Source organism: Brassica rapa, chromosome A01 (genome assembly GCF_000309985.2).
Source record: "Brassica rapa cultivar Chiifu-401-42 chromosome A01, CAAS_Brap_v3.01, whole genome shotgun sequence".
Taxonomy (NCBI): domain Eukaryota; kingdom Viridiplantae; phylum Streptophyta; class Magnoliopsida; order Brassicales; family Brassicaceae; genus Brassica; species Brassica rapa.
Window position 1 is genome coordinate 12,590,474 of NC_024795.2, and position 26,448 is coordinate 12,616,921.

At 39.2% G+C, this 26,448-nt stretch overlaps 1 protein-coding gene and 1 pseudogene across 1 annotated transcript; one reads left to right on the forward strand and one right to left on the reverse strand.

Annotated features, from left to right (window-relative positions):
• The first annotated feature begins 135 nt into the window (after positions 1–135).
• LOC103872574 lies at positions 136–11,850 on the forward strand (annotated as a pseudogene).
• On the reverse strand, positions 10,010–23,724 carry LOC103872584 (crooked neck-like protein 1). The gene is made up of 2 exons (XM_009151018.3): positions 21,741–23,724; positions 10,010–18,126 (listed from the first exon to the last, which is right to left on the reverse strand). The coding sequence occupies exon 1, from the start codon at positions 22,714–22,716 to the stop codon at positions 21,760–21,762; it is 957 nt and encodes a 318-aa protein (XP_009149266.2). The 5' UTR covers positions 22,717–23,724; the 3' UTR covers positions 10,010–18,126; positions 21,741–21,759.
• Positions 23,725–26,448: the final 2,724 nt, after the last annotated feature.

Here is a 26,448-nt window from a genome sequence, read left to right on the forward strand (position 1 = left end):
CCTGTTCCCAATTCGTTCTTGAGGTGATCTTGTTTCCACCTCTGTTTGCTTCTTCCTCACCCTCTCCAACTGAAAAGTAGCAGGAAATCGTATTTTTTGTTATATAAGTAAACGACAACACACATCTTACACGAAACTTCTATCATTTGCATTGCTTACCAGAGATTACAAAGTTCCACTTTATCTATAAGTTGAAATCAGAACGACCAGGGTAGTTGGTGTGAAGAACCAAACGTTTTAGCTCTGTGAGTCTATAGAAAAGTTGGAGTCAGTGATAAATACAACATATCAAGGGAGGGAACATTTTAATAAAAACATTTCAAATTTATATCATAAATACATCAATTTATGTGATTATCAATTTTCAATGAAATTAAACCAATGGTATTGTGATTATAGAAAACACAAAAGAATGTTTGGCAATTAAGAATTTATTATGATTAGATAATAAAAATTATAGAAAACACAAAAAAATGGTTTCAGAATTTTATTTTTGTAGAACTGATGTCATACAAAGAAATGAAAAAACTTTGGAATCTATAATAATAATGGCAATTCTTAATTTATATGTAAAGATACTAGTAAAATATTTAGAGATTTTATCTAGATTTTCGAGGTCAGCAATCATAAAATATTTTAGATTGTTGAATAAATGTCTTGAACCTTAGAGCAAAAACCTAAGAGCATTGGAGAGTTCTATCCATTGGAATTCTTAAAATACGTATGTGTATATATATTATATATGTGTATGTAGTTATGAGGTCTACTATTTTGTGAAGAACCCTATCTAAAGGTTCTTAAAACAATTGTAGTGGATCTCTGCTAATACTTTTCTAACTTTTTTTTGGCAAAAATTGCAACTTTTAAACTCTATGCCGACTTAAATGTATGGTTCGTTTCGTAGAAAGGTGGGGTTCGACTGATGATCATTCTGGAAACAAGAAGAACGAATAGAAAAAAAACGTAAAAGAATAAAATTACAAGAATGAAAAAGAATGATTCGATCGGTCCGACGGTCCGGTTTTCGAAACACTGCAAATATGTAACATGGAAAAGTGTATTATATATACATATATTATTTAATATGTATAAACTATAAGTTCTATAAAAAATATACACCGCGCGGATCAAAAGCTAGTAATCTTTTATATTAAGAGCGATTTAAGTAAGCCATGACAAAGAAAAACACAAATCTTCACAATATCACTATGCTCAGTCACTCTTAAAATTCATCTTTAGGATATTTGAAAAAAACTTTTAAAACAGATTAGTTTTTAATGTTGAAAAGAGGATTGATTAAAAAGGAGAGTGAAATCAAAGGTAAGAGAAAAAAATTCTTCTATTTCGATATCTACTCCCTTGTAATAAATAATAAAGGAGAAAAATTGCATTTGAAATTTTAATTCACTGTTTTGGGGATGGTGTAAGAAAGTGGCTAATTTCAGCGACTACATTGTAATACATAAAGAAAAAAAATCACACAGTGTTGCTAAATTTTAATTAACAATTAGTTTAATCAAGGTTATGTTAATTGGAGTTACTACTTTGATGATGATGATGATGTAAAAAAAAAATGTTTTATTTAGTACCCTTTCCCATCATAGTGTAAAAACAAAGCGACTAATCAGACGATTGAAGAAGGAAGTTAGAGTGTGTGAGAGCTCCTTTCTCTCTGTTACATTTCTCACAAGCCTTCTTCATCTATATCAGAGAGACTCGCGCCAGAACCTTGAGTCGCGAAGCGCGATTCAATTGACTGTTTAGACCTACGATTCCGGCGAGGCAGAGCGGGATGACGAAGGTGAGAGATGGATTGTTGCTTGGGAAGAAGACGATCCTCAAGAGCGATTATCTCCCAGCTTGTCAGAACAAGTCCGTGAATCCTCGGATCGAAAGTGCTCCAAATTACCATGAGGTTCGCTCCATTCTCTAATCTTTAGTAATTGATATCTTTAGGTATTGTCGTGAATTTCGACTATCCTCTCTGCTGCTAGTGATCCATCTCGTTGTTTTGGCCTTCTTCAGGCTCGCTCTCTGCATGTTCACGGCGTCGCTATGCCAACCGCCGTTGGGATACGAAACCTTCTTGACCACATCGGAGCTCACAAAGCCAGCAATCAAGTTCAAGTTCTTTGGATTAGTCTTAGGGAGGAACCGGTAACTCAGAGTTTCTATCAATATAGATTAGACTGTATTGTTACTTGCTTCAGCATATGTACTTATGTGAACTTGCCTTTTATGGCAGGTAATATACATAAATGGGAAACCATTTGTTCTACGTGATTTGGACAATCCTTTCACCAACATGGTAGTACATGTTATTTTTGTATGTTAATTAGCCTTTTATACATTGGTTGAACCTTTCAGTTTATGTTTATTTATGTTTCTGATCAGGGTATGAAGATGTTAAATGTAGATCAAATGGAAGAAGATTTAAGAGGAGATGCGTCTAGGTTTATATCTTAATCACTATAACCGCTTGCTCCTATAAATGATCTCTGACTTTGTTTTTTTTTTCCTGGCAGACATGGTAACAAGATCCTTGTGACTGATGAACTACCAGATGGTGAGATGGTAGACCAGTGGGAGCCAGTCTCAAATGAATCCTTAAAGACAATGCTTGAGGTAGTATTTTGTATGATACAGAGCATGCACACTGTTATGGTGATTTCAAGGATCACATCACTATACACACTTCTCTGGATCTAGGTATACCAAGAACTGCAAGCTGAAGGCTACCTTGTCGAATATGCACGTGTTCCTGTGACAGAACCCAAAGACACAGATTTTGATGCCCTGGTAAACCTTGAATGAATGATCGTATCTCTTTACTTTTGCTATTTGCTAGGTACATAACACACTATATGGGTGGTTCCTGTCATTTAAAATATTCATGTAACTGTGTGTTTGCAGATTAGGAAGATATCTCAGGCTGACATTAACACGGAGATCATTTTCAGTTGCCAAATGGGACGTGGAAATACGACGGCTGGAATGGAGATTCAACTCTCCTCTATTTCAAACGTCCTGGAGCATCAGGTACTTCATCTGCGAGTGCTTATTATTTTTTTTTTTTTTGAGACAGTAATGAAACAGTATAGATTAGCAAAGTGATCATATCTCAACCCTCTTCTCCATAGCATCTTCTTATACATATAGATGTAAGACCAGGATCCATGTTTTCTGGAACAAAATATAAACTGGTACGAGTTTCTACTAACCTGTCATTTCTTTCTTCCTTCAGACAACTCCTTTGGGAGAATCTTTACAACTGGTAGAAATATTACTTATGATCTGCCAAATTCTGAGGAGGACAAAATCCGTAGAGGGGAATATGCAGTTATTAGAAGCTTGATACGAGTCTTAGAGGTATTTAGTCCTTTCTGTGTGTCTTCGTCTGTTCATCTTGTCCTGCTGTGTCTAACTGTTTTCATGATTCCAGGGTGGTGTAAAAGGCAAAAGGCAAGTTGATAATGCCATAGACAGATGTGCATCCATCCAGGTCTCTTCTGCTCATTTTAATATCCAAGTATACGATAATGTCTATCAGATTTTATGGGTTGTAACTTCGGGTAAAATGTCTAAATTTTTTTCATCAATCAACATACAGAACTTACGAGAGGCAATCCCAACCTACAGCAGTAGTATACTGCGTCAACCCGATGAAAAGAAGAGAGAGGCAGCAGTCTCATTGTTTGTTGAGTACCTTGAAAGATACTACTTCCTTATATGCTTTTCTGTATACCTTGATTCAGAGGGTGCTTTCCTCCAAACTGGTTCGCTTGACCATGTGAGTTTTGCTGATTGGATGCAAGCTAGGCCAGAGCTCTATGGCATTCTTCGCAGGTACTGACAAGCAGCCCTTTTTTTCTGTTTCTCTCTACAACTCTTGTACCGTTATCTATCTGCTTGCTTGTAGATATGGTTGTTCTAGCTCATGTTTTTCCTTGGACATTTGAGAGGCTTTTCCTATGTTCAACTAGCTCTCTGCGGTTGTATCTCTTGGAAGCTGTTGTAAAAGAATTTGAATGCCAGAAACTAATATATGGTACTTGTGTTTCAGACTGCATATGCTTTTCAGGTGACTCATGTTTGTTCATCTTTGCCACTTTCAGGTTTCTCAGGAGAGATCCTATGGGTGCCCTTGCAGCTATGAAACCTTCTTTGACAAAGGTTGAAGAATCTACAGATGGGCGCCCTCATGAGATGAGTGAAGTCGCTGCGCTTAGAAGTGGGGTAGTACTGGGAAGTCAAACTGTTCTGAAAAGTGATCATAGTCCTGGTTGTCGTAATGCTAGTCTACGAGAGAGGGTGGACGGAGCACCGAATTTTAGGGAGGTTCCAGGATTTGCTGTTTATGGTGTTGCGAACCCAACTATAGATGGTATCCGATCTGTCATTGAAAGGGTTTGGAGTCTAAGAGGTCGCATCCGGTTTTTTGGCACAACATGAGAGAAGAACCTGTTATATATATCAATGGGATACCTTTTGTCGTACGTGAAGTTGAAAGGCCATATAAGAACATGCTAGGATATAAGGTAAACAATATGTGTTGTCTGTATATGTTTTACTCTTCTGAATTCGTTGAAAAGCTTACATAAATACCTTGCTTTAGGGAACCGATCGGGATACAGTCGAAGGAGTGGAGGCTCTTCTGAAAGAGGATATTCTTAGAGAAGCTAAACGCTATGACGGTGCGATAATGGTCATTCACGAAACCGAAGACCAAAATGTTTTCAATTGTTGGGAACATGTGGATGCGTTTTCTGTTCAAACACCGCTTGAAGTATTCAAAAACCTTGAGACTGAGGGTTTTCCAGTTAAATACGCCCGTGTACCTGTAACTGATGGTAAGGCTCCCAGAAGCTCAGACTTCGACACTTTGACATGGAATATCGCTTCTGCTTCCAAAGACACTGCTTTTGTCTTCAATTGCCAGGTTGAGTTTCCAAATCTGCTTGGTTATTTTTAAGTAAGATTTTTCTGTTCTTGACTTACAGCATTCCATTCTTTCACTTGAACATACACAGATAGGGAGAGGTCGAACGACAACTGGAACTGTAATTGCCTGCCTAGTGAAGCTTCGCATGAATTATGGGAGACCTATTAAGGTTCTGACCGATTCAATTGTGTATGGCGATTCCTTAAGTGGCGAAGAGGAACATGGCCGTGCATTTGGAATGGATGACATCCTTCTGCTGCGTAAATTTACTACACTATTTGATAATGGAGTTGAATCTCGTGAGGCATTAGATGCTGTGATCGATAGATGTTCTGCAGTGCAAAATATTCGTGAAGCTGTTCTGCATTACCGAAAAGTTTTCAACCAACAACATGTTGAGCCAAGATTAAGAAATGCTGCACTGAAACGTAGCGCTGAATATTTGGAGAGATACTTCTGGTTGATTACCTTTGCAGCATACATTGGAAGCAAAAATCTTGATGTAGCATTTGTGAAAGGAGGGTATAAGAATTGGCTGCATGAAAAACCTGAGGTTCAAGCGTTGAAGTGGAGCGTAAGGGTAAGGCCTGGACGGTTTTTTACCATTCCTGTGAGCTCGCTCCCTCATTATTCAGGCTTGGATAGCTGTAAAATATTTTGTTTTTATATTTTTTTATTGCACAGGAGGAATTGCAGTCACGACAGGGGGATGCAGTCATGGAGTCAATTATCAACAAACGGAGTGGTTCTGTCTTGTGCAAAGGTTCCATACTTAAAAAGTGCCAAAGAACTTCAAGTTGTTTGCAGATTGATGAAGAAGGTGAGGGTTCAACTGAGACAATAAGAGAAGAAGCACATGTTTACATCAACGGAATTCCATTTGTCTTGAGAGAACTGCATAAACCTGTTGATATCCTCACGCATGTTGGAATAGCAGGCGTAGTGGTAAGGCTCAAACTGCACCTGATAATAATATAATTATTGCAAATGCGATTCTGTTGATAGATATCCTCAATGCAGGTAGAAACACGGCTAAAAGAAGATATATTGTCTGAGGTTAGAGAGACTGGAGGTCGAATGCTATTGCATCATGAGGAATATAGCATGGCATCAAATCAATCTCAGGTTATTGGATATTGGGAGTATATTCAACCAGAGGGTGTGAAAACATCTGCAGAAATATATGCTGCTCAGGAAAGAGACGCATTACCTTCCAATGTAGACGCCATACATAGTTGCAAAGACGAGTGAGTATCTATCAACCATCTGCTTTCTTTTCTCTCTTCTCATTTTATATTATACGCCCTAAATTTAAACTAATGGGCACATGTTCAACACAGTTCGCTAGGCTTTGGGGCAAATGTGGATACAATCAGCAGTCTACCTGATGAGATGATTCTCATGATCGTGCGGTTTCTACCTGCGAAGGAGGCTGCTCGTGTTTCAGTTCTCTCAAAGAGATTCCAGAAGGTCTTTACCATTATACAAGATCCTGAGTTGGACGAGAATCAAGAGAATTTAAGAGGTTTCCTCGATAGAGTCTCTGCTCTGCCAGAACTTATCACCCGCATCAGAAGGTTTTCACTAAAATATAAAGAGCGCATTGATTCAGCAGACTTTGCTCTTGTGAACAAATGTATTTGTCATGTGCTGAAGCTCGGAGTGATGGATTTTCAAATGTGCTTAGATGGTGTGGAGAAAGGTTATTCACTTCCTCCGGAGCTATTCACAAGCAAGACTTTGGCCAAGCTTACTCTCGGCAAAGGGTTTGAGATCGAAGCTCTTCCCAGGGATGCTTTTCTACCGGCCCTTCAGACTCTGGTGCTTGACTCGGTCAGGTTCTTCTCTCTTCGTGGTTGTGCCTTCCAGGGGCTTCTTTCCGCTTCCCCTGAGCTTAGAGAACTGGTCATAGCAGCGATGTGTTTGGAGCACTGGGAGTGGTCAGGCATTTTATCTAGTCAGAGCCTTCGAAGAATCTCTATGGGTCGTGTCTTCTCTGCTGAATTTGATGGTCCTCTTCACCAAAGCATCAGTTTCGATACACCCAAGCTTGAGTACTTGGAGTACTCTGATCTGGTTGCACACGACTATCCAATCATGAACCTTCCGGCCCTTCAAGAAGCTAAACTTACCCTTCAGATGCTGGTGAATACTCAATGGGACAATGTTGATCTTCCCCATGATGTTGATATATATTGGAGTAATCCAAAGAAATTACTCAAAGGGATAAGAAACGTCAAGGTCTTGCATCTGTCATCATCATCAACATTCGAAGTAAGTATTTTTTTTGCTACTACTTGAGAAAATTTAAGAGAATAGGATTTTGAGGTGTTGTTGATTGTCGTTTCAGGGTCTTAACTACTTCTCCAAGTCAATTCCGATTTTAGCTGATCTCCATCATCTGACCATCACCCACGAAGACATCGAGTATTGCTGGGAATTCCTTCCTTGTTTGCTGGAGAGGTCTCCGAATCTGAAGACTCTCATCATTAGGGTATAGAATAGAGTCCTTTATAGATAATCCTTATGTTTTTACAATCACTGAGTCTCCTCCTTTTTTGAAGGGTGGATTGCACTATGGACAAGATGATGTTTGCAGGTGCTTGTCTAGCTATTCTTGTCTTGTGACCTCAGCTCTGGAGGTGGTGGAGGTTAGCTTACACGACAGCACTTCGCGGGCTGAGTGGGATCAGTTAGAGCATTTCTTAGGAAAGCTCCCCTGTCTCCAGCTGCTCAAAGTTAGATGTGGAGGAAAGATCAGCAGAGAAGAGAAGCTTCGGATGGCGAGAGAACTCTGTCAGCTTCCAAAAGCCTCGTCCAAGTGCAAGATTGTATGCACTTGAAAGGTTGGTTTGCACTTGAATCCCTTCGTACGTTCATAAACTAGTCACTAACTTGGACAATTTGTTCACTTGATGCAGCTTTGGAGGCATCACAACATACTTGCAACAAATTGCTACTAGAAACTTTGAATGTCGTCCACTTGCGTATGCTATTAAAAACTATGTACTCCTTCCTTGCAATTAAAACCGTTTATCAATAGGAGATATGAGACTCAGGTTAAAAGTAAACTGTATATCTGTAACGTTTGCTTTAGCTTAGACTGGATACTCTGAAGACTGATATCAAATCATCTCACTTCTCGAGAACACATCCGTTTTATCATATTTGGCTGAGCGATTAACAATTGCATCCATGGAGAAGCTCATCAGGTCATCTTATTATAGGTGCTGCTATATATGGCCAAGACAAAATGTTTATAAAACATATATGCACTCAAACAATAAAATTGCATATAATTAGATAAATCCATCATTGATTTTTAGAAAAAAGCAATTAAAACCGTTCATCAACGTGAGATATGAGACTAGGATCAAAATAGTAAACTGTATATCTATGGAGGAAACAAGAAATCACTTATTCTTCACTTGCAGCTACTAAGATGCAATCTGGAGCAATTTCACAAGCTCTTTACTAAGAAGAAGCAGAAGGCATCGTTTTGTAGTTTTCCAGGAGGTTGAAATGGAGTTATCAAAAGTAGCAGAGAGGCTAAATGATAGTGTTGAAGATATTAGTCTTTGGAGGAGAGCTACAGGATTTAAAGGTCAATTCTCGACGAAGGAGACTTGAAAGCTGATAAGAGTGGTGTATCTTCAAAACAGTTGGGCTCGGAGTATTTGGTTCTCGAATGCTACTCCTAAGTATGCTTTCATGTCTTGGCTGGCTACTCTGAATAGGCTCTCGACAATGGACAGAGTGGGGAAATTGAGCCAGGGAGTGGATGAGAGACTAGAAACCACCTCATCTTTGATTGTTCATTCTCTTCTCAGATTTGGAGTCATCTTATGAGAGGAATTTTGGGACATTCTTACACAACTGACTGGAATGAAGTGATAGAGTTGTTGGGGAGTACAGATAGAGATAAGAAGAAAGTGTTTTGCTTCAGATATGCTTTTCAAACTAGTATTCACATGATTTGGAGAGAAAGAAATAAAATCAAGCATGGTGAGAAGCCTCTTCCTATTGCTGCCGTAAAGAAGGTTCTTGATAAAGGAGTTAGAAACAAGCTGAGTTTGATGAGATTTAAAGGAGGCAAATGACTGGAAGGCATGCTTCAATACTGGTTTACCACAAGAGTGTAGATAAGGGTCTTTATCTTTTTGGAGTTATGAGTATATGATAGGGGTTTCCTCTTAATTAGGTCTACACTTTGTTGTAAAAAGGATTTTGATTGAATAAAATTTAACATTTATTCAAAACAAAAAAAATGGATATTCTGAAGACTGATATCAAATCATCTCACTTCTTCGGAACACAAACCTAAGTTGACTATATATATCTCATAAATATTCTGAATTGCAAAATTAATGGAATCACATTTTAAAAACATTCATCACCAAAATCCAAAAAAAAGCAAAAATTTACCACGAGTATCTATAATCTAAAAATATGTTAACAGTTAGTTTAAACATAAATTGGTGGCATTACACCCCAAAAGACATCTAATTAGCAATATAGCCTTAAGTTTTGAGTCACATTTTCATTCCTATTTTACTCTTCTGACATATCTTTTCTATGACTCCCACTTTTTTTTTTGTCTGCCAAGCCCACTGATATCCTACGCACCTATTGATAGTTTTTTATGTGTCAAATAAAAAAATTCCCTAATTTTTTTTATTTTCTGTGGAAGACCCCTTAGTCCAGTGGTTTGACTAAGAATTCATTAATGCCTCTACACCAGGAGGTTTGGGGTTCAAAGCCCAGAAAACGCAAATTATGCAGATCATGGAGAAAAAAGGTTACAAGAGGTCTTCAGCATGGTGCAATGGCGTATCATCGAACATGGTTCTCATAGAGCGTCTCGGAGCGATGCAGTCAGACGTGCATTCTCATATGATGGTAGAATTGTCGGCTGTAGAATCGTCTATGTAATATTTCTCATCGTTGTAATACCATAATTAATTAGACGTTAAAAAAATCTTTTTACTTTCCCAATCTCTCTCTTCTCCAAACTTTCTTTTTCTTTTTCTTTTATGTATTTCTTCTCCAAGCTCTCTTTCTCTGTTCCCTTTTTTTTTTAAGTTTCATTCATTACAAAATATGATGTGATTCATTTTTTTTTCCAATTTCATGTACAGAAAATATCAATTTTAAGTTATGTTATTTTTATCTAAATCACCATAAGTCTTCACTATCTCGTCAATTGAGAAACATTACTGTATAATAATTCTAACACTACTGAAATATTGAACTCCTCAATCAGTGACGTGTACAGCCAATCTCTACAAAAATAATGATATTTGTTAGAGAGGCCACAATTTCCAGATCCAAACATTTTATTGCCACTGTAACTAACGATTCCGCGATGAGTTTTTCATCCGACATGATAAAATTAATCGTTGTCACGGATGAGTTCGTGAAACACGGTGAAGGCATTTCAAGTTCTTATTGTGGTGGTTATGGTCACGAAATCGCCGATCTGGATATATGTTTAGTTAGCTGCTACAAAATTATTATTATAGGATACAAATTTTGTTAACTGATACAAAATATTTTAAAATAGGTAACAAAACAAGTGTTGTTAACAAATACATAGGATGTTAACTGCTACAAACTTGATTACAAAGTAGTGATCGTTAGTTGATTCACCTTATATTCTCAGTCTGATACAAACATAAGATAAAGGTGTAAACCACAATGAAAATAGTTATTTTTAACTGATACTTTGTTTTTTACCTTCTACATTTTCTTGTACGGCTAATAAATTAATGTATATTATTATTTTTAAATATATTAGTATGTTTTGTTAACAAATAACAAATATATTTAAGTGTTAAAAGAATCACTGCTATACAAAATAGCAAATATATATTATCACATTAAATCATGTAACATGTAATAAACAGTGTATCAGTTAACAATTGTTTTACCGGTGAACAAACGGCGTAACAATTAATTTAATACTAATTATTTTGGCTTATATGTTATGAACTAAGTTATTTCTCCATTAAATTGAATAAATTTTTGTATTGTGAATAAAAGTGAGAATGAAATATTTTCTTACAGATATACAATTAAAATGTAAGAAGAAAGAGGTGTATGTGAGTAAAAGATGTGGAATAAAGAAAAAGAGAAAAAATGTAAGAGGGTAGGAGAAAAGAGAGAGAATGTCAGAGTAGAAGTAAGAGGAGAAATTTGCGTGAATATACCCAAACACACACATATTTTGCCATCTACCCTTATAAAAGAGAAACTATTTTGTTTGACCATTTTACCCCTACAAGCTAAGGTGTCTCTCTCTCTCTTCTCTTCCCTATCTTCTAATCCTTTTATCTCTCGCAAGGTTTTTTCGTGTTTTCGATAAAGCTGAAGGGTTTTTTCGTCCGCACAGTGTCAAAATACTACTTCTTTTTTAGTTATCCACATCTATGGGTAGTTTGCGAAGTTGGTCCATCTTTGGATATATTTGACACATTGTCCCAAGTAAGAAACGTAAGTAGAAGAGAAAGAGAGTAGGAAGAGAGAGATAAAAATAAGAAATAATGTGTGGAATATCTCCAATTAAGGTCCAAATTAGCCCAAAAAGGAGTAACTTTTTGACACTGTGTGGACGAAAATGCCCTCATGCTTTGTCGAAAACAAGTAACTCTAGATCTATCAGCTAAATATTTACATAGCAGGTAACAATCTACATACCAACTAACATATCAGCTAACAATTTCAGTATCATCTAACAATCTATGTATCAAAAAAATGTATCGACTAACAAATCATATATCAGTTAATGAAACTATTAACAATTAATTAGTTATCTATTAAATAGCTCCAAATCTATTTGTAACAGCTAACACTCCATGTATCTACTAAGAATCCATTAAAATCTAAATAATGGCAGGTAAGTAATAAAATACCTAATAACATATATATTATCTAAAAGTTGATTGTGATTCGAAATTTGAAACATTGGAATTGAGGTGAGATAATAAGATTATCATTATGGGTGTCAAAAGAATCAGAATAAAAAAATAAAAATTTGTGTTGAATTAGAAGATGATTTGAAGAATTTGTACGAGAGATAAAGAGATTAGAACACATAAAAGGGAGAAGAAAGAGAGATAGAGATAAGGGTATTATAGTCATAAAAAATATTAAAAAGAAACAAGGGTATATGACAAATTACATGGGTTTCTGGGTGTATCCACGCCAATTTCTCTAAAAATAAAAGGCATTTTCTTTCCTTCATATACTCTTTTTCTTTTTATCCACACCAAAAGTTATTTCACAAATATCAGTCTCTATTGGGTATATTATGCATAATCAGTCTGGTTTAAAACAAACCAATTCGGAGGATTAACTCCATATACCCCATACCCCCTTAAATGAATTCTTAATGCCCCCTCTCTATTCTCCCTACCATTTTATCCTTGCACTCCCCAAACTAGCCTTTCATTTATTCTCCAATTAAGTAAACCAACCATAATTCAATAACCTACATGGCCCACAAAACAACCTTAACCAATCAGATTTCTCCTGACCCACATGTCTCCTTTTTCATCGTACAACCCTCTTCCTCTCATCCTCCATTAGCGTTTTTTGAAGCTAAAAAAATAGGCAATTCAGGTTCGTTTTCGATGATTTTTTTTTGTGATATTACATTTAAATATCGCGTATATGATGGGTAATGTTAAAAAAGTAAGATTTGATGAAAATTTGAGAGATTAAAAATGATTTCAAAAACTGTGTTTAGGGCTATCGGGTATTTTTAACGTCCATTTTGGATGAATTTTTTGCTGAAATGTTATTAAAACAAGTGTATATCTCGGCTAGTGTAAAAAAAAAAGAAGATCCAATGAAAATTATGAGAGATTTAAAAAGATTTTGAAAACTGTGTTTATAGATTTTGGGTATTTTTATGTGTGTTTTGATGATTTTCTGTGTGTAATTTCATTTAAGATGAATTATACATCATGGTTAATGTAAAATCCTAACAATAGGGTCCTAAAAGCGAATTAGTTAGTACAAGGATAAGTTCTTGATATTACTGGTATAACTATTTTTACTAAAGCAAAAAAGGTTTACTAGAAATACTAGGATTACTATATTGATATTTCTTACTATGATTACTAGTATTACTATGTATAGTACTGAATTACATTAGTATTAGTAAGAGAAGATTGTACAGTGTGAGAATTAATTCTAAACATCTTAATAATGAGAATTCTAATGATATTCTATTTTATTTCAGGAAAATGCAAAATCCGCATTGCACAATCATTTGTTTTGATTATGGGGGATATTATATGAAAGATGGGGCCGAAATAAAATGGATCTCGGGAGATGGTGAAGGAGAAGATGAAATCCACACGATTGTGTTAAGGAAATCAATGGAGGATATCACTTACTATGGTTTGGTTGAGCGTATTTGCAGAAAGATAAGGGTAGATGAATCTAAGGTGCAAGTGAAGATTAGTTACTTTCCAATGGTATTGTATTCGTACAAGCCATCATACATCTGGAATGATGAAGACGTTTTTGGTTATCTACTGCAAGTAAATCATGAGAAGTGTATAAGTGTTCTACATGTGGAGTTCATCAGTGAAGAAGTGCAACTTTCAGAAGAGGATGATGAAACTGATAGCTATGTCGGTCTATCTGATAGAGAGGCTACAGAGGCTGGTGATGAGGATGGTACTGAGAATGATGAAACTGATGTCTATGTCGGTCTATCTGATAGAGAGGCTATAGAGGCTGGTGATGAAGATGGTAATGGTGGTGTGCTCACTTTTCACGAAGATATTGAGATGCATGATGGTGTCAATCAGAGACGGGATGATGGTATGGATTTGGTTATAGGTCAAGAATTTATAACCAAGGAGGCAGCAAAAGTTCTTATTCAAGCAGCGTCGTATCAGAAATCTTTTGAATTTGATATAATTAAGTCCGATACTAAGAGATTTGTGGTTAAATGTCGAGGAGCCAAAGATGGGTGCAATTGGTTTGTGCGAGTTGCAATGTTAAAGAAGTCAAATATTTGGACGGTTAGAAGTTTCATCAAGCAGCATACATGTTCTGTCGTTACAAGAACACTGCCTGATAGAGAGATTAGTGATGAAGATGGTACTGAGAATGATGCAACTGGTAATGAAGGTACTGGTGGTGTGCTCACTTTTCACGGAGAGATTGAGATGGGTGAGAATGTCACGGAAAGAGATGAGCATGTGTTTGAAGATTCAGAAGTAAGACCAGAAGTTGTCTATCAGCCACGGGATGATGGTACAGGTTTGGTTTTAGGTCAAGAATTTAGAACCAAGGAGGAAGCAAAAGTCCATATTCAGACGGCTTCACATAAGAAATGTTTTGAGTTTGATATAACTAAGTCGGATATTCAGAGATTTGTCGTTAAATGCCGAGGAGCCAAAGACGGTTGCAAGTGGTTTGTGCGAGTTGCAAAGTTAAAGAATACAGATCTTTGGACGGCTAGAAGTTACATCAAGTATCATACATGTTCTGTTGTTACTACAAGAACACTGCCTAATAGAAGGAAAGGCACATCACCAATCGTTAAATCTGTTTTGGCTCAAGATTATCCTGGTACATTTGTCACACCAGTTCCCAAAGTTCTGATCGATTTGGTTCATCGAAAGGTTGGTGTGCATGTTTCATACACCTCAGCATGGAGAGGAAAAAGAGAAGCTGCTAATGAAGTGCGAGGAAGTCCAGAAGAGAGTTTTACTTTATTATACTGTTATATGCACATGCTGGAGCAGACAAATATTGGCACAAGAACTCGTGTGGTAGTGGATGAGGCCAACAAATTTAAGTATCTGTTTTTTGCCCTGGGAGCTAGCATAGAAGGGTTCAGTGCGATGAGGAAAGTCCTCATTGTGGATTGAACACACCTCAAGAATGTTTATGGTGGAGTTCTCCTTGTTGCGACTGCTCAGGATCCTGATCATCACCACTACCCAATTGCGTTTGGTGTAGCAGATGGTGAGAATGATGAAAGCTGGATATGGTTTATGGAACAGTTGAAATCAATGATATCTGAGGTCCCGGGATTGGTATTTCTTTCAGATAGAAACAAAAGCTTGATCAAGTCAGTACGTCTAGTGTTCCCTGAGGCCGAACATGGGTATTGTATATGGCATTTGTCTCAGAATGTTGAAGCCCACGTCCATAACAACAAAGATACTTGAGCAAGCAAGTTTAGAGACTGCGCACACGCTTATACGGAGACTGAGTTCAAGTACCAATATCATGCTTTTCGCCGGAGGTATCCTAGTGCAGCAGTGTATCATGACAAAAGTGTTGAAGAGAAGAAGTGGGCTAGATGTTACTTCAGAGGAGATAGGTACAATGTTGACACCACCAATTCAGTAGAATCTTTTAATGGTGTTATCAAGGAAGCGAGAAAGTATACCTTACTACCAATGTTTGATGTTATCATTGCAAAAATGTCTGAATGGTTTAACAACCATAGGAAGGAGGCAGCCGAAATACCATACACACTGAAGCTTGTGCCTATTTTGGAAACCGAAATGTCTAAAAGATGTGTTGATGCGGGATTTCTTTCAATTGACGAACTAAACAGCTTCCATCTTGAGTACAGTGTGCATGGTACTGACGGCAAGGTTTATACTGTTGACATGGCTAGGAATACTTGCAGTTGTGAGAAATTTGATAAAGACAAATACCCTTGTGTGCATGGAGTGGCTGCTGCCACATTCATGTCAAAGGCAGCGGGAAGGGAACTCCATCTATCTGAGTATTGTTCAAAATACTATTTGGTGGAGCAATGGGCTTTGGCTTATCACATGACCATATATCATGTTCTTCATATGTCTGATTGGGTTATACCAGAAGATGTTAAAGCAAAGAAAATACTTCCTCCAGATTATGACAAGAAGAAAGGAAAACCACAACAAACAAGATTTCCATTAGTAGGAGAATCCCGTGGAAGAGGCAAAAGAGGCAGAGGGGGAGCTAGAGGAGCCATAGGCAGAGGCAGAGCCAGAGGAGAAGGTATGGTATCGTATTTTGAATGTGGGAGTGGTTCAGGTACTACCTAGGGTTTACTGGAGATTACTCGGCTTATTATGTGAAATCTGGACTACTAGTGATTTCTGGTATTATTATGTGCAATTTGGATTACTAAGTTTAATTGGTATTATTATGCGTAATTCGGATTACTCGGTTTTACTGGTATTATTGTGTGCAATTACGATTACTAGGTTTCACTGGTATTATTATGTGCAATTCGAAACCAATACATATCACTAGGTTATGTGTAATTTAGACTATCTTTATATGATTATTTTCAATTTGTTGGCTATGTATATGATAAATATATAGATTATACTATTTTTGTTAATTATTTTTAATAGTTTAAGAAAATCTTAACGGTTTCCCCAAAAACTTCATTAACTTTCATTGTTAGTATGTGAATGGTAGACAATATAGTAAGGAGAATTTTACAAAATACATATTTCTGGTATATTGTTTATGTAAATGTCATCTATGACGATAATAATAGGGAAATGTCATTGTTTCTACTACCAAACCTTCATCTCTGAGATGGTTTTACTACCAAACCTTCACATCCCAACTCCTCATAGTTTGGTGGATAATCACCGCAGTCTAAGCCAGAGATGAGGGCATGCTCCCTCATAGAATAGCGGATGGGTACACCATTAACCGCAAACCATGTAACATCATCTTCTGGAGTACAAATGGTGCGCAGTAGTAACATCCACACCCCTGAAGCTTCAGGTTATCTTCGTCTGGCATGTGGAAGAAATGCCGAAAATGAGGATGGCTTGTGAACCACGCAGCCTCAGGCTTATCCTTGATGAGCTTTACTGTCTTGGTCACAAAGCACTTAGTTTGTATCTTCGAACTCTGGGGGAACTCGCTGCTTTTGAAGTAGAACTCAAGGGGTTGATTTGGTTGCATTTCCTGCAGTCAAAATACATATATACATGTTAGTAATGCTAGTAATACAAAAAGTACTAGTACTACTGCTAATTACCACTCAGCATTTCTCACAAACAATAACAATGAACACAAAATATATACCTCTCTTTCAGACCCCTCCCTATCGGACCCCTCCCTTTCGGACTCATCTGAGGCTGAGAGCGATTCTACAATCGGTGCTCTCGCTGGCTCTCTCACTGGCCTACTCTTCTTACTCTTCTTACTGATTTTCTTACTGCTCTTCTGAACTCTCGGTTCCGGCTTTCTTTGCAACCGAGTCCGGTTTTCTGTTTCTAAGAGATTGACGACGCGTTTCATTGGGGACTACCTTTTGATTTCCCTTCATATCTTTCCTGTACAAGACAATATAACACTCAATCACTCTAAATTCAAACCGCAAAACAACAACACAACATCAACTAAGTTTCCCCAATACAATTTTATTAACAAAAATTTAATACAATTTATCACTCAAATCGGAAACAATAGATTCGATGTAATATATACCTAAACAATAAATTTACCAAGTTCTTATCCAATTTCAAAGCCAATATCTAAACATAAGACACATTCAAAGTTTTCCCCAAATTTGTTTTCAAATCTACATACAAATTCGACTAAATAACATCCAAATAAAGGGAAACAAATCACTTACCACAAGGAACGAAGATGGAGCCTTGATTTCGACAAAGAAGGATGAAGAAACGAAGCGGTCTCGACTTTAGGGTTTCAGACAAGAGAGACAAAGAGATAGTTGAGACACAGACGAACAAAGAAGAACGAAGATGGATTTTCGGATTAGATGGAGAACGAACAAGGAAGAACGAAAAATGAATACTCTAGGGTTTTAATCTCCGATTTCGTAATGGAGAATGTCGAAAGGGAGAGACGACAAAATGAGATTGAAAAATGTGGAGAAGAGAATGTTGAGTAAAAAACGACATCGTTTTGGTTTAGATGGGTCGGGTTTTAGGGTTTGTTTTGTGTGGGTCGGATCTTTCCGGTTGGATCTAGTAAATATCTCATTTATGTTAGGGGCAATCCGTCTTTAGCCACTTTTTCTATTTAAAAATAATTGAAAAAGAAATTATATTATAATAAAAGGATAAATGAGGATTTTTTTTAGAGGTAGAGGGTATATGGAGTTAATGTCCACCAATTGGAGATGAATAACAAAACAGAGAATTCAAAAAAACTTGTGTTTCTTACATCTACGAGTAGGCCTGGGATTTATAACCGGAACCGGAAAACCGGACCGGAACCGACCCGATTTTGCCCGGTTCGGATTGACTTCGGTACAGCCAAAAATAACCAATGGATAATAATATAAAAATCCATGGGTAACGGGTCGGATCCGGGTTTTACCCGAGCCAAATCGGATATCCGATATATCTAGACTTTAAGTCCCGACATAACCGTTACACGCGTGGGTATGATACATCATACACAGTGTATCAGCTCGAGACAAACCCCAATTCCCAAAATACGAACCCTAGCTTTTCGATTCATCTTCTCCATTATAGCAATCGAGAATTGTGAAGGTTTATATACAAATAGAGCAACTGGTGTTATCAGAAATATTAAAGCTGGAAACATTAGTCGATTCTCTTCTCTCTCCACCGTCTGCATCTTCGAGAATTCATTCGGAGGTGAGCAACGATTTCGAATCTTCGATTGTTTGATACTTTGATCGATTAAGCTATATTGATTGTTTGATAAATGATAACTTTGATTCCTCAATCGTATTTGATAGCTTTTGATCTGATAATGTCGAATGTTGATGTTTGATAATTCTTAGACTCTTAGTCGAGTATGATTACAGTTTTGATGTTTGATTGCTACAACTTATTTATTCAAAATTTGTATCAGTTCTTAACTTGTTCTTGTATGTACTATGTAGATGGATTCTTCTCCAACTCATGAACAAGATGAAGTCAACCATCAACTAATGGATGAAGAAATATCTTCAGATGAAGATGTACAAACACCGGGTTCGGGAAAAAGGAACGAGAGAGAAGAAGATGATGGTTCTAGGTCAAAGAAAAAGACGAGGTCTGATGTCTGGAACCATTACAGCAGGCTGCCAACCAACTACAACAGATGCAAATGCCGCTATTGTAAGAAAGAGTTTAGCTGTCCAACCAAGTCTGGGACCTCTAATCTGAGGAAGCACAAGAGCGGTTGTAGGGCATACATGGCGTGGAAGGCTGCAAATAAGTCCAGAGATCAGTCACAGATAAATGTCGATGAAGAAGGTAACGTGAGTCTGTCTAAGGTGTCTGAGGAAGTGTTCAAAGAAGCTACCAATGAGATGATAGTCTTAGGCGAGTTGCCGTTATCCTTTGTGGAGAGCTTAGCGTGGAAAAACTTTTGCAAGAAAGCCCAGATGGATCCGCCGGTATGTAGGAAGACTTGCACAAAGGAGATTGCGGCAATGTATATGGCGAGGAAAGCAGAGATGAAGAAGGTGCTCGGACAGAACAAGCAAAGACTCTCTCTCACAACCGATATTTGGACTGCTCCCTACACTGCGGTTAGTTACATGGTGATTACAGCTCACTTCATTGATTCAAGTTGGAAGCTTAGAAAGATGATAATTGGGTTCAAGAATGTTGACGATCATAAAGGGTCTACCATTGCAAGAGTCCTGATAGATTGTTTAGCAGAGTGGGATATAAAACGAGTCTTCTGCATCACAGTTGACAATGCCACAGCTAACACGTCGGCCTTGAAGAAGTTCAAGGAAGAATTCATGAAACATGGTGAAGATGCGCTGGTTCTAAAGGGTGAGTTCTTGCATGTTAGGTGTGCAACACATATTCTGAATCTGATTGTGAAGGAAGGGTTAACCGAGGTGGATGATAGCTTGACTGCCATTCGGAATGGGGTTCAGTATGTGAGGTCTTCAACCAATAGACTCAAGTCTTTCGAATTTCGGGTTGATAGTGGAAAGATGACTAGAGGAAGCCTTCCATTAGACGTCAAGACGAGATGGAACTCGACCTATCTCATGCTAGACCAAGCGATCAAATTCAGAGCAGCATTTGAGAAGATGGAGGCTGAAGACAAACCGTACAATGACTACTTCTTGGAGCTTGAAAATGGAAAAAAGAGGATTGGGCCAGCGACTAGAACAGATTGGGAAGAAGCTGAGAGGTTGGTGCACTTTCTTGTCATCTTTTACAATTCAACTCTGATGCTCTCGGCTACTAAGGGCATTACGTCGCACAAGATCTACAATGAGATTGTCACGATCACTAGGAATGTCAGCAAGATAAGCTCTGCGCCTGGTCCTGATGAAACACTGCGGGTCAATGCTTTGACGATGATGGGGAAAATAAGGAAGTACTGGAATCCATTTACGGAAGAATCTGAGTCTGAGAGCAGTAAGTCTAAGAGCTGTAAGATGAACAAGCTTTTGATTGTTGCTACTGTCTTTGATCCAAGAAAGAAGATGAATTTTGCTAACCTCTGCTTTGAGAAGCTCTATGGAAAAGAAAGCATCGAGTATACTCTGCTTTCTGACTCAATTATGGAGATCATGAAGCGCTTATATGAAGAGTACACTCTTGGATACAGCACAAGTGGTGGAGGATCAGGTGGTTCACAGTCGCAAGGAGGATCGTCTTCTCAAACCCAAACTCAAGACAGTGGTGCTGGTGCAGTTTTCCAGAGTCAAGTTATAGGCAGTGGTATCGGATATGAAAGAATGGATAATCTCTATGAGGAGCTTGTACAAGAAACAGGTACAGAAGATTCTAGTAATGAGTTAGAAGTTTATTTGAGAGAGAAAGTAGAGGTTTCAAAGGGTGGTACTGGACTTGGGACCGAGTTTGATGTTTTATCGTGGTGGAGAAGAAACAGTGTGAAGTTCCCGATCTTGTCTCAGATAGCTGCTGATATTCTTGCGGTTCAAGCATCATCTGTAGCATCAGAGAGTGCATTTAGCACTAGTGGGAGAGTCTTAGACCCATACAGGAGCTGCTTAACACACTTCATGGTCGAGGTGTTAGTGTGCACAGAACAATGGTTGAAATCCGAGATTCACATCAATGAGAAAGGCATTCTTACAATAGAGCAGATACTTTCAGATGTGGAAACTCAAGATGATCTTATGAGAGGTATGATTCACTTCTTCTAAACTCTTTACATTTATAGTATAGCTTTGAATCTTGAAAACTTGAAGTTTTGAACACTTATACGTTTCTGTTTTTGTTTTCATAGAGTTTGAAGCTGGATGCAATTTAGACTAAGGAGTGGCTATGGAGTATGGAGTGTGGACGACAAAGAGTGACTGTGTCATTTGTGATCATTTGCTTCGTTTCGTTTTTTTTTCTTGTTTAAGACATCAACTTCTTTATGTTTCTGTTGTGAACTTGTGATTTGCTTGATTTGCTTTCAGTTTTTGTTCTTGTTTCAGACATCAAGTATGTTATATTCTTGTTCTTGTTTGGTTTCAAAATTGGTTTTACATGTTTCAGTCTTCAGACATGATGTACGCCATGAGTTTGGTTTCAAAATCGGTTTTATTTCGGTTACTAATTTGATTTTGGTACGGTTTTAACCGAACCGTTTTGTACCCAATTGGTTTCGGGTAAAAGTTTGGATATTTTTTAAACCGAAAAATTGGGTACCCATTTTTTTGGATTGAATATGGTTACTTTTATCGAAAGACCGAACCGACCCGGAACCGCTCGTACCCGATCCGAAACCGAACCGTAAGTGTTCCAAGTACTCATTGGATACATTTATTAAATAACCGAAAACCCGGACCCGAACGGTTCTTATCCGGAACCGACCCGAATACCCGAAATCCCAGGCCTATCTACGAGCATCATCTTGTACTAAAGTGTCCTCCTCCTCCCGACAATGGCGTCCTCAATCCCTTGCTTGTCCCCGTGCTGTTTCTCAAAGGCAATAAACCTTGTGTAGAGTTCCTCTGCTTTTCCTTTAGGGATATGATCAAGAGCGAACTTGTAGATAACCCTAGCACGTTGGAACTCATTGCATCCTTGTTCGAATTCAGCAAAGGCAAGATAGAGCATCTCTGCTTCTTCATAGTCTCCTTCAAGCTTCTCAGTGGCTCGTTCGTAGACATCCCTCGCACGGGAAACTTCACCGCACTTGACCTCAAACTCTGCATATCTGATAAAGGAAGAAGCTTTGGGATGGCAACGAAAGAGCCTCTCGTAGATGGATCTCGCACGCTCTGTTTCGTTATACCGCAGCTCGAAATTAGCAAACGAGAGCCAGCCTTGTTGATCCGGTGACCAGTTCATCCACCGCTCGAATATCTGTCTGGCTCCGGCGATGTTCCCGAGCATCTCCTCCATGTGTGAGTACTTGTACCAGAGCTGGTCCACGCGAGGGAGAAGATAAACGGCTCGATCCCAAACGTTTCTGGCAGAGTTGACGAACTTGTTCTTCATCTCCGACTCTGCGTACTTGACCCAGAGCGCGTGGTTCCGGTGATGGTCTTTCAAGGCTCGTTCCCACACGCTCCTAGCACGCGCGTAATCCTTCTGTGACTCTTCCCAACGCGCGTAGTTTACCCAGACTTGGACATCGGATCGTCCTCCCCGGCTGACCCGGTCCTCAAACTCCTTACGGCGGCGGAGACTGTAGTCGGAAAGTTCAGTCGAGTCAGTGATGCTATGCTCAGAGGGAAGGACCTCAGGCTCTTGCCTCTCTCGAGCCTCTCGGAGGAGCTGCTCGGCGGTGATTTGCACCGCCGCTGGGGACTTGTTCTTCACCCGTGTCGGCCTTGGAAGGTTCGAATCTTTTTCGCAGACGGAAACCATCGTGTTCTTGTCTTTCTTTTGCTGTTGTTCTCTTTTCAGCAGAAACCGAGCCAACTAGTTTTTTATATATATAGAACTACTCTTTCCTTTTTTTTTCTCTCTTGTTTCCTTTTTCTTTTAATCTTATTTCCTTTTCTTTTTTCGTTTTTCCTAAAACAAATTAGAAAAATAAAATAAGTAAATAAACAATCACATATCCAAACACATTGTGTTTGTTGTTTATTTTCGGTTTTTGGTTTGGTTCGAATAAGAACGTTAGGCCCTCCACCCTCGTTAAAATGTTTGAGTTCAACTCGGTTCTTTTTTTTTTTTTTTTTTTTTTTTTCCCTCAATAGATGATTTTATTACTAAAAGGGGCCAAGCCCAGAATTACACAAAAGGCCCAAGGCCCACCAACCGAAACCCTAGAGAAAACTAAAAACGGTGTCTCCGTTCGCTCACGGCGTGCCCCCGCTTTCAGCCATCCCCGGTGATCAACCCAACGATCCACCGGAAGAACCGTCACTCACTGGCATCCAAGCCTCATCGCCGCAACCACTTCCAACCTCGAGTTCCCAATAGTGGAGAGATCAATCGGTAACCCGAGATCTCACCCGCCTCCTTTCGACACCGGAACTGGTAAGAAAGCTTCGCCGGCAGAACCACACCTTCAACATCGGAGAGCTTCGATCGTCTTCCGACGCGAACCCCTCCAACTAGACCAAACCGAAACCACAAAAAACCAAGGATAAAAACAAACCCTAACAAACCTAGGGGACTAAAAGCCGGCGGCGCAAGGCAAAGACCGCCTTCACCCCCCGGAAACTGAAGCCGGCGAAAGCGGATCTAACGAAGCCTCCGCCTCCCGGAAACTAGACCGGCGGCGATGGATCTGTAGGAGCCTCCACCTCCCGGGAAACCTTAATCTGACAAACCGACATCACCCCACCTCACCCTTAACCCAGTCGCGTCGTTACTCCAGCCACCGCACCACCGCATGGATCTGTTCACTCCCCGAGTTGACCACTCCGGTTGGAAACTGGACAGAGCTCCGACAAAACGAATAGGAAGAGGAGGTGAAAAAGAAGACGGGAAACGATTTTAACCTAAAGAAAATGGGCTCCGGCGACGGCACGGACGCTCACGCGCCGGCCGTACGCCGGAACCAAAACCAGATCTGCTTTCTCTCTCTCTTTTTCTCTCGAGCATATAATCGTTCAACCAAACAGTTCAACTCGGTTCTAGTTCATTCTTTTTTTTTTTTTTTGGATTGTTTTGAATAATCTGGTAAAATCACATTTTGAATTTTGGATAAAATATCAAATAACTCGGATAAATTTAAATATTTTGGATAAAATGTTATTCAGGATATTCAGTTCTATCGAAAAATTAAAATAATTTTATTTTTTCTGAATAAAAAATAATAGAATAATCCAGTTTTTTTAGGGTAATTCGGTTTATAAAAAGTTGTATATTTTGTATTAATTACATTTTAATCTTGCTGAGTTGTTTTTTTTTTACATCGAAAGCTCCATATTATTATTAAGAAGCTACCAAGAGGTTGGCCTCATGAGCCATCCAACTTGGAAGCTGAGTGTTTACATGGGAAAAGGGTAGTCCACGAGAACGAGCTCCTTTAGCAAGGTGGTCGGCTCGGAAGTTAAGTGAACGGGGAATAAAAGAAAAGGAGCAAAAAGCAAACATAGAACGTATAAAGTGAAACTCATCGAACTCAGCCAACAGTGATGGCCATTTGTCTTCTTCATCTTCTTCGAGGATATTGACTAGCTGAAGGCAGCCTGTCTCGAAGGTCACTGCACTATGATCTAACTGAATAGAGCATTTCATGGCCCACAGTAGAGTTTGGAACTCCGCATGTAGGGGGGTTAAGACACAGTTACTAGCGAATGAACCAAATGTCGTCACCCCATCCTCTGTCGTCAAGATCATTCCTCCTCCAAAAAGAATATCTTCCTTGTGCCAGGAGGCGTCAATCGTGCATTTTGGAATGGGCGATGGGGGAGGTCGTGGGGCAGGTCATGGGGCAGTTTCTTCAACTATAGCTTCTTCCTCGTGCGGCTTCTCTATGATCTGGGTGAGTTTCCAGCTTTCCGCCTCAGACTTGGCAAGTTGGATGATCTCCAGCGGAGTGATGTCCTTGCCGTTAAAAGCTTTGTCGTTACGAGCTTTCCATATGAGCTAAATTATCCATGGGGCAGTGGCAATGATATTATCCGGTATTGCGAATTCTTTTGCTCGCCATAGGACGTGGTTCAGGTTGCTATATATTGAGCTACACGGGAATATCCCCGGAAGACGCGGCATATCCGCGAGGGCCCAAGCTTGGATCGAGGGCGGGCATTCGAATTGCAGGTGGTTTCGGGTTTCTTCGTCAGCGCCACACCGTGGACAGTTGCGCTCGGTTCCACAGTGGCGATCAGAGAGTGAGCTACAGACGGGTACGCAGTTTGAGAGAGCTTGCCAGATAAAGTGCTGTATCTTATTTGTAGTCTTAAGCTTCCATATTTTGGCTTGGAGGGTTGTGAAGCTAGGCTCAAGCACTGGTTTTGTTTCTGGGCGCTCCATCATTTCCATTGCTAGAGTATAGCCAGTTTTGACAGAGTAGGATCCAGATTTCGTATGGATCCAGCAGAAGCCATCGCCGCGGTCGGAGCGGGTGGGCTTTAGGCTTCGTATAAGAGGAATGTCTTTGGGGTCGATCAGCTCGCCTAGGAGATCGTGGTTCCAATCTTTCGATATGGGGTCTATCAGATCACTGACGCGAAGCGCGGGGTTGAAGGATGGTCCGCATGGTAGAGCCGGCCGTGCCGGCGTCGATGGGACCCATGGGTCAGCCCAGACCAGAGTACTTTGTCCCGTTCCGATCGTCTTTCGAAGACCCGCTGTTAGTAGAGGTTTAGCCGCCATTAGGCTTCTCCAGACGTAAGAAGGGTTATTTGCCTTGTTGCCATCAATTGGATTAGAGAGTCGGAAGTATCTGCCCTTGAGGACTCTTGCTAAGAGAGAGTTTGGATAGTGTATAAGTCGCCAGAGTTGCTTCGCAAGTAATGCGAGATTGAAGTTTTTGAAGTCTTTGAAGCCTAATCCTCCATTTTCTCGAGGCATACAAATCTTTTGCCATGCAATCCAGTGGAACCCTCTGTTTGCTCTCTCCCTCTCTGTTTTCTTCTTCTAATGATTGAATATTGATTGGTTTCAAGATAAAGACATCAACTTTTCAAAAAACGCAACGATAAGAAATCAACTTGGCGATGGAGATGGACATGAGATGGACGCTGATGAAACTCTGCACCGGACGGACCTCTGTCATCGACGTTGCCGCTTCAGTGGCGCAGTAAAGAAGCGAGTTGGCGAGGAACTCTGTCATTGACGCTGCAGCTTCAATGGCGTGGAAAAGAAGCACTGTCGTCTTCTACTATTCTTCAAATGATCGATTCACGACCACAGATCGAAGCTTGGGCCAAGAGCATCGAATCAAGCGGTTAGGTCTTCACAACTGGATCGATTGGACCTCCTCGTTGTCGACAGAGCCATTGTTGTACAATTTTGAGCTTTCTGCACATTGGATCCCTGTACTTTAGACATTTATGAATTTGACCCCACAATTTCTGTATAGTGCTTATTTCTCTTCTTTTCTACAAATTCAAACTCTTAGTGAAGCCTAAATACCATAATTAAATACTAAAAATTAAAGCATAAAAACCTATAAATTTATATAAAAATCAACCAGCC

Bases quoted from the DNA above. Each gene is read 5' to 3' on its own strand.
- LOC103872584 (XM_009151018.3), bottom strand. From the start codon at position 22,716: ATGGTTTCCGTCTGCGAAAAAGATTCGAACCTTCCAAGGCCGACACGG.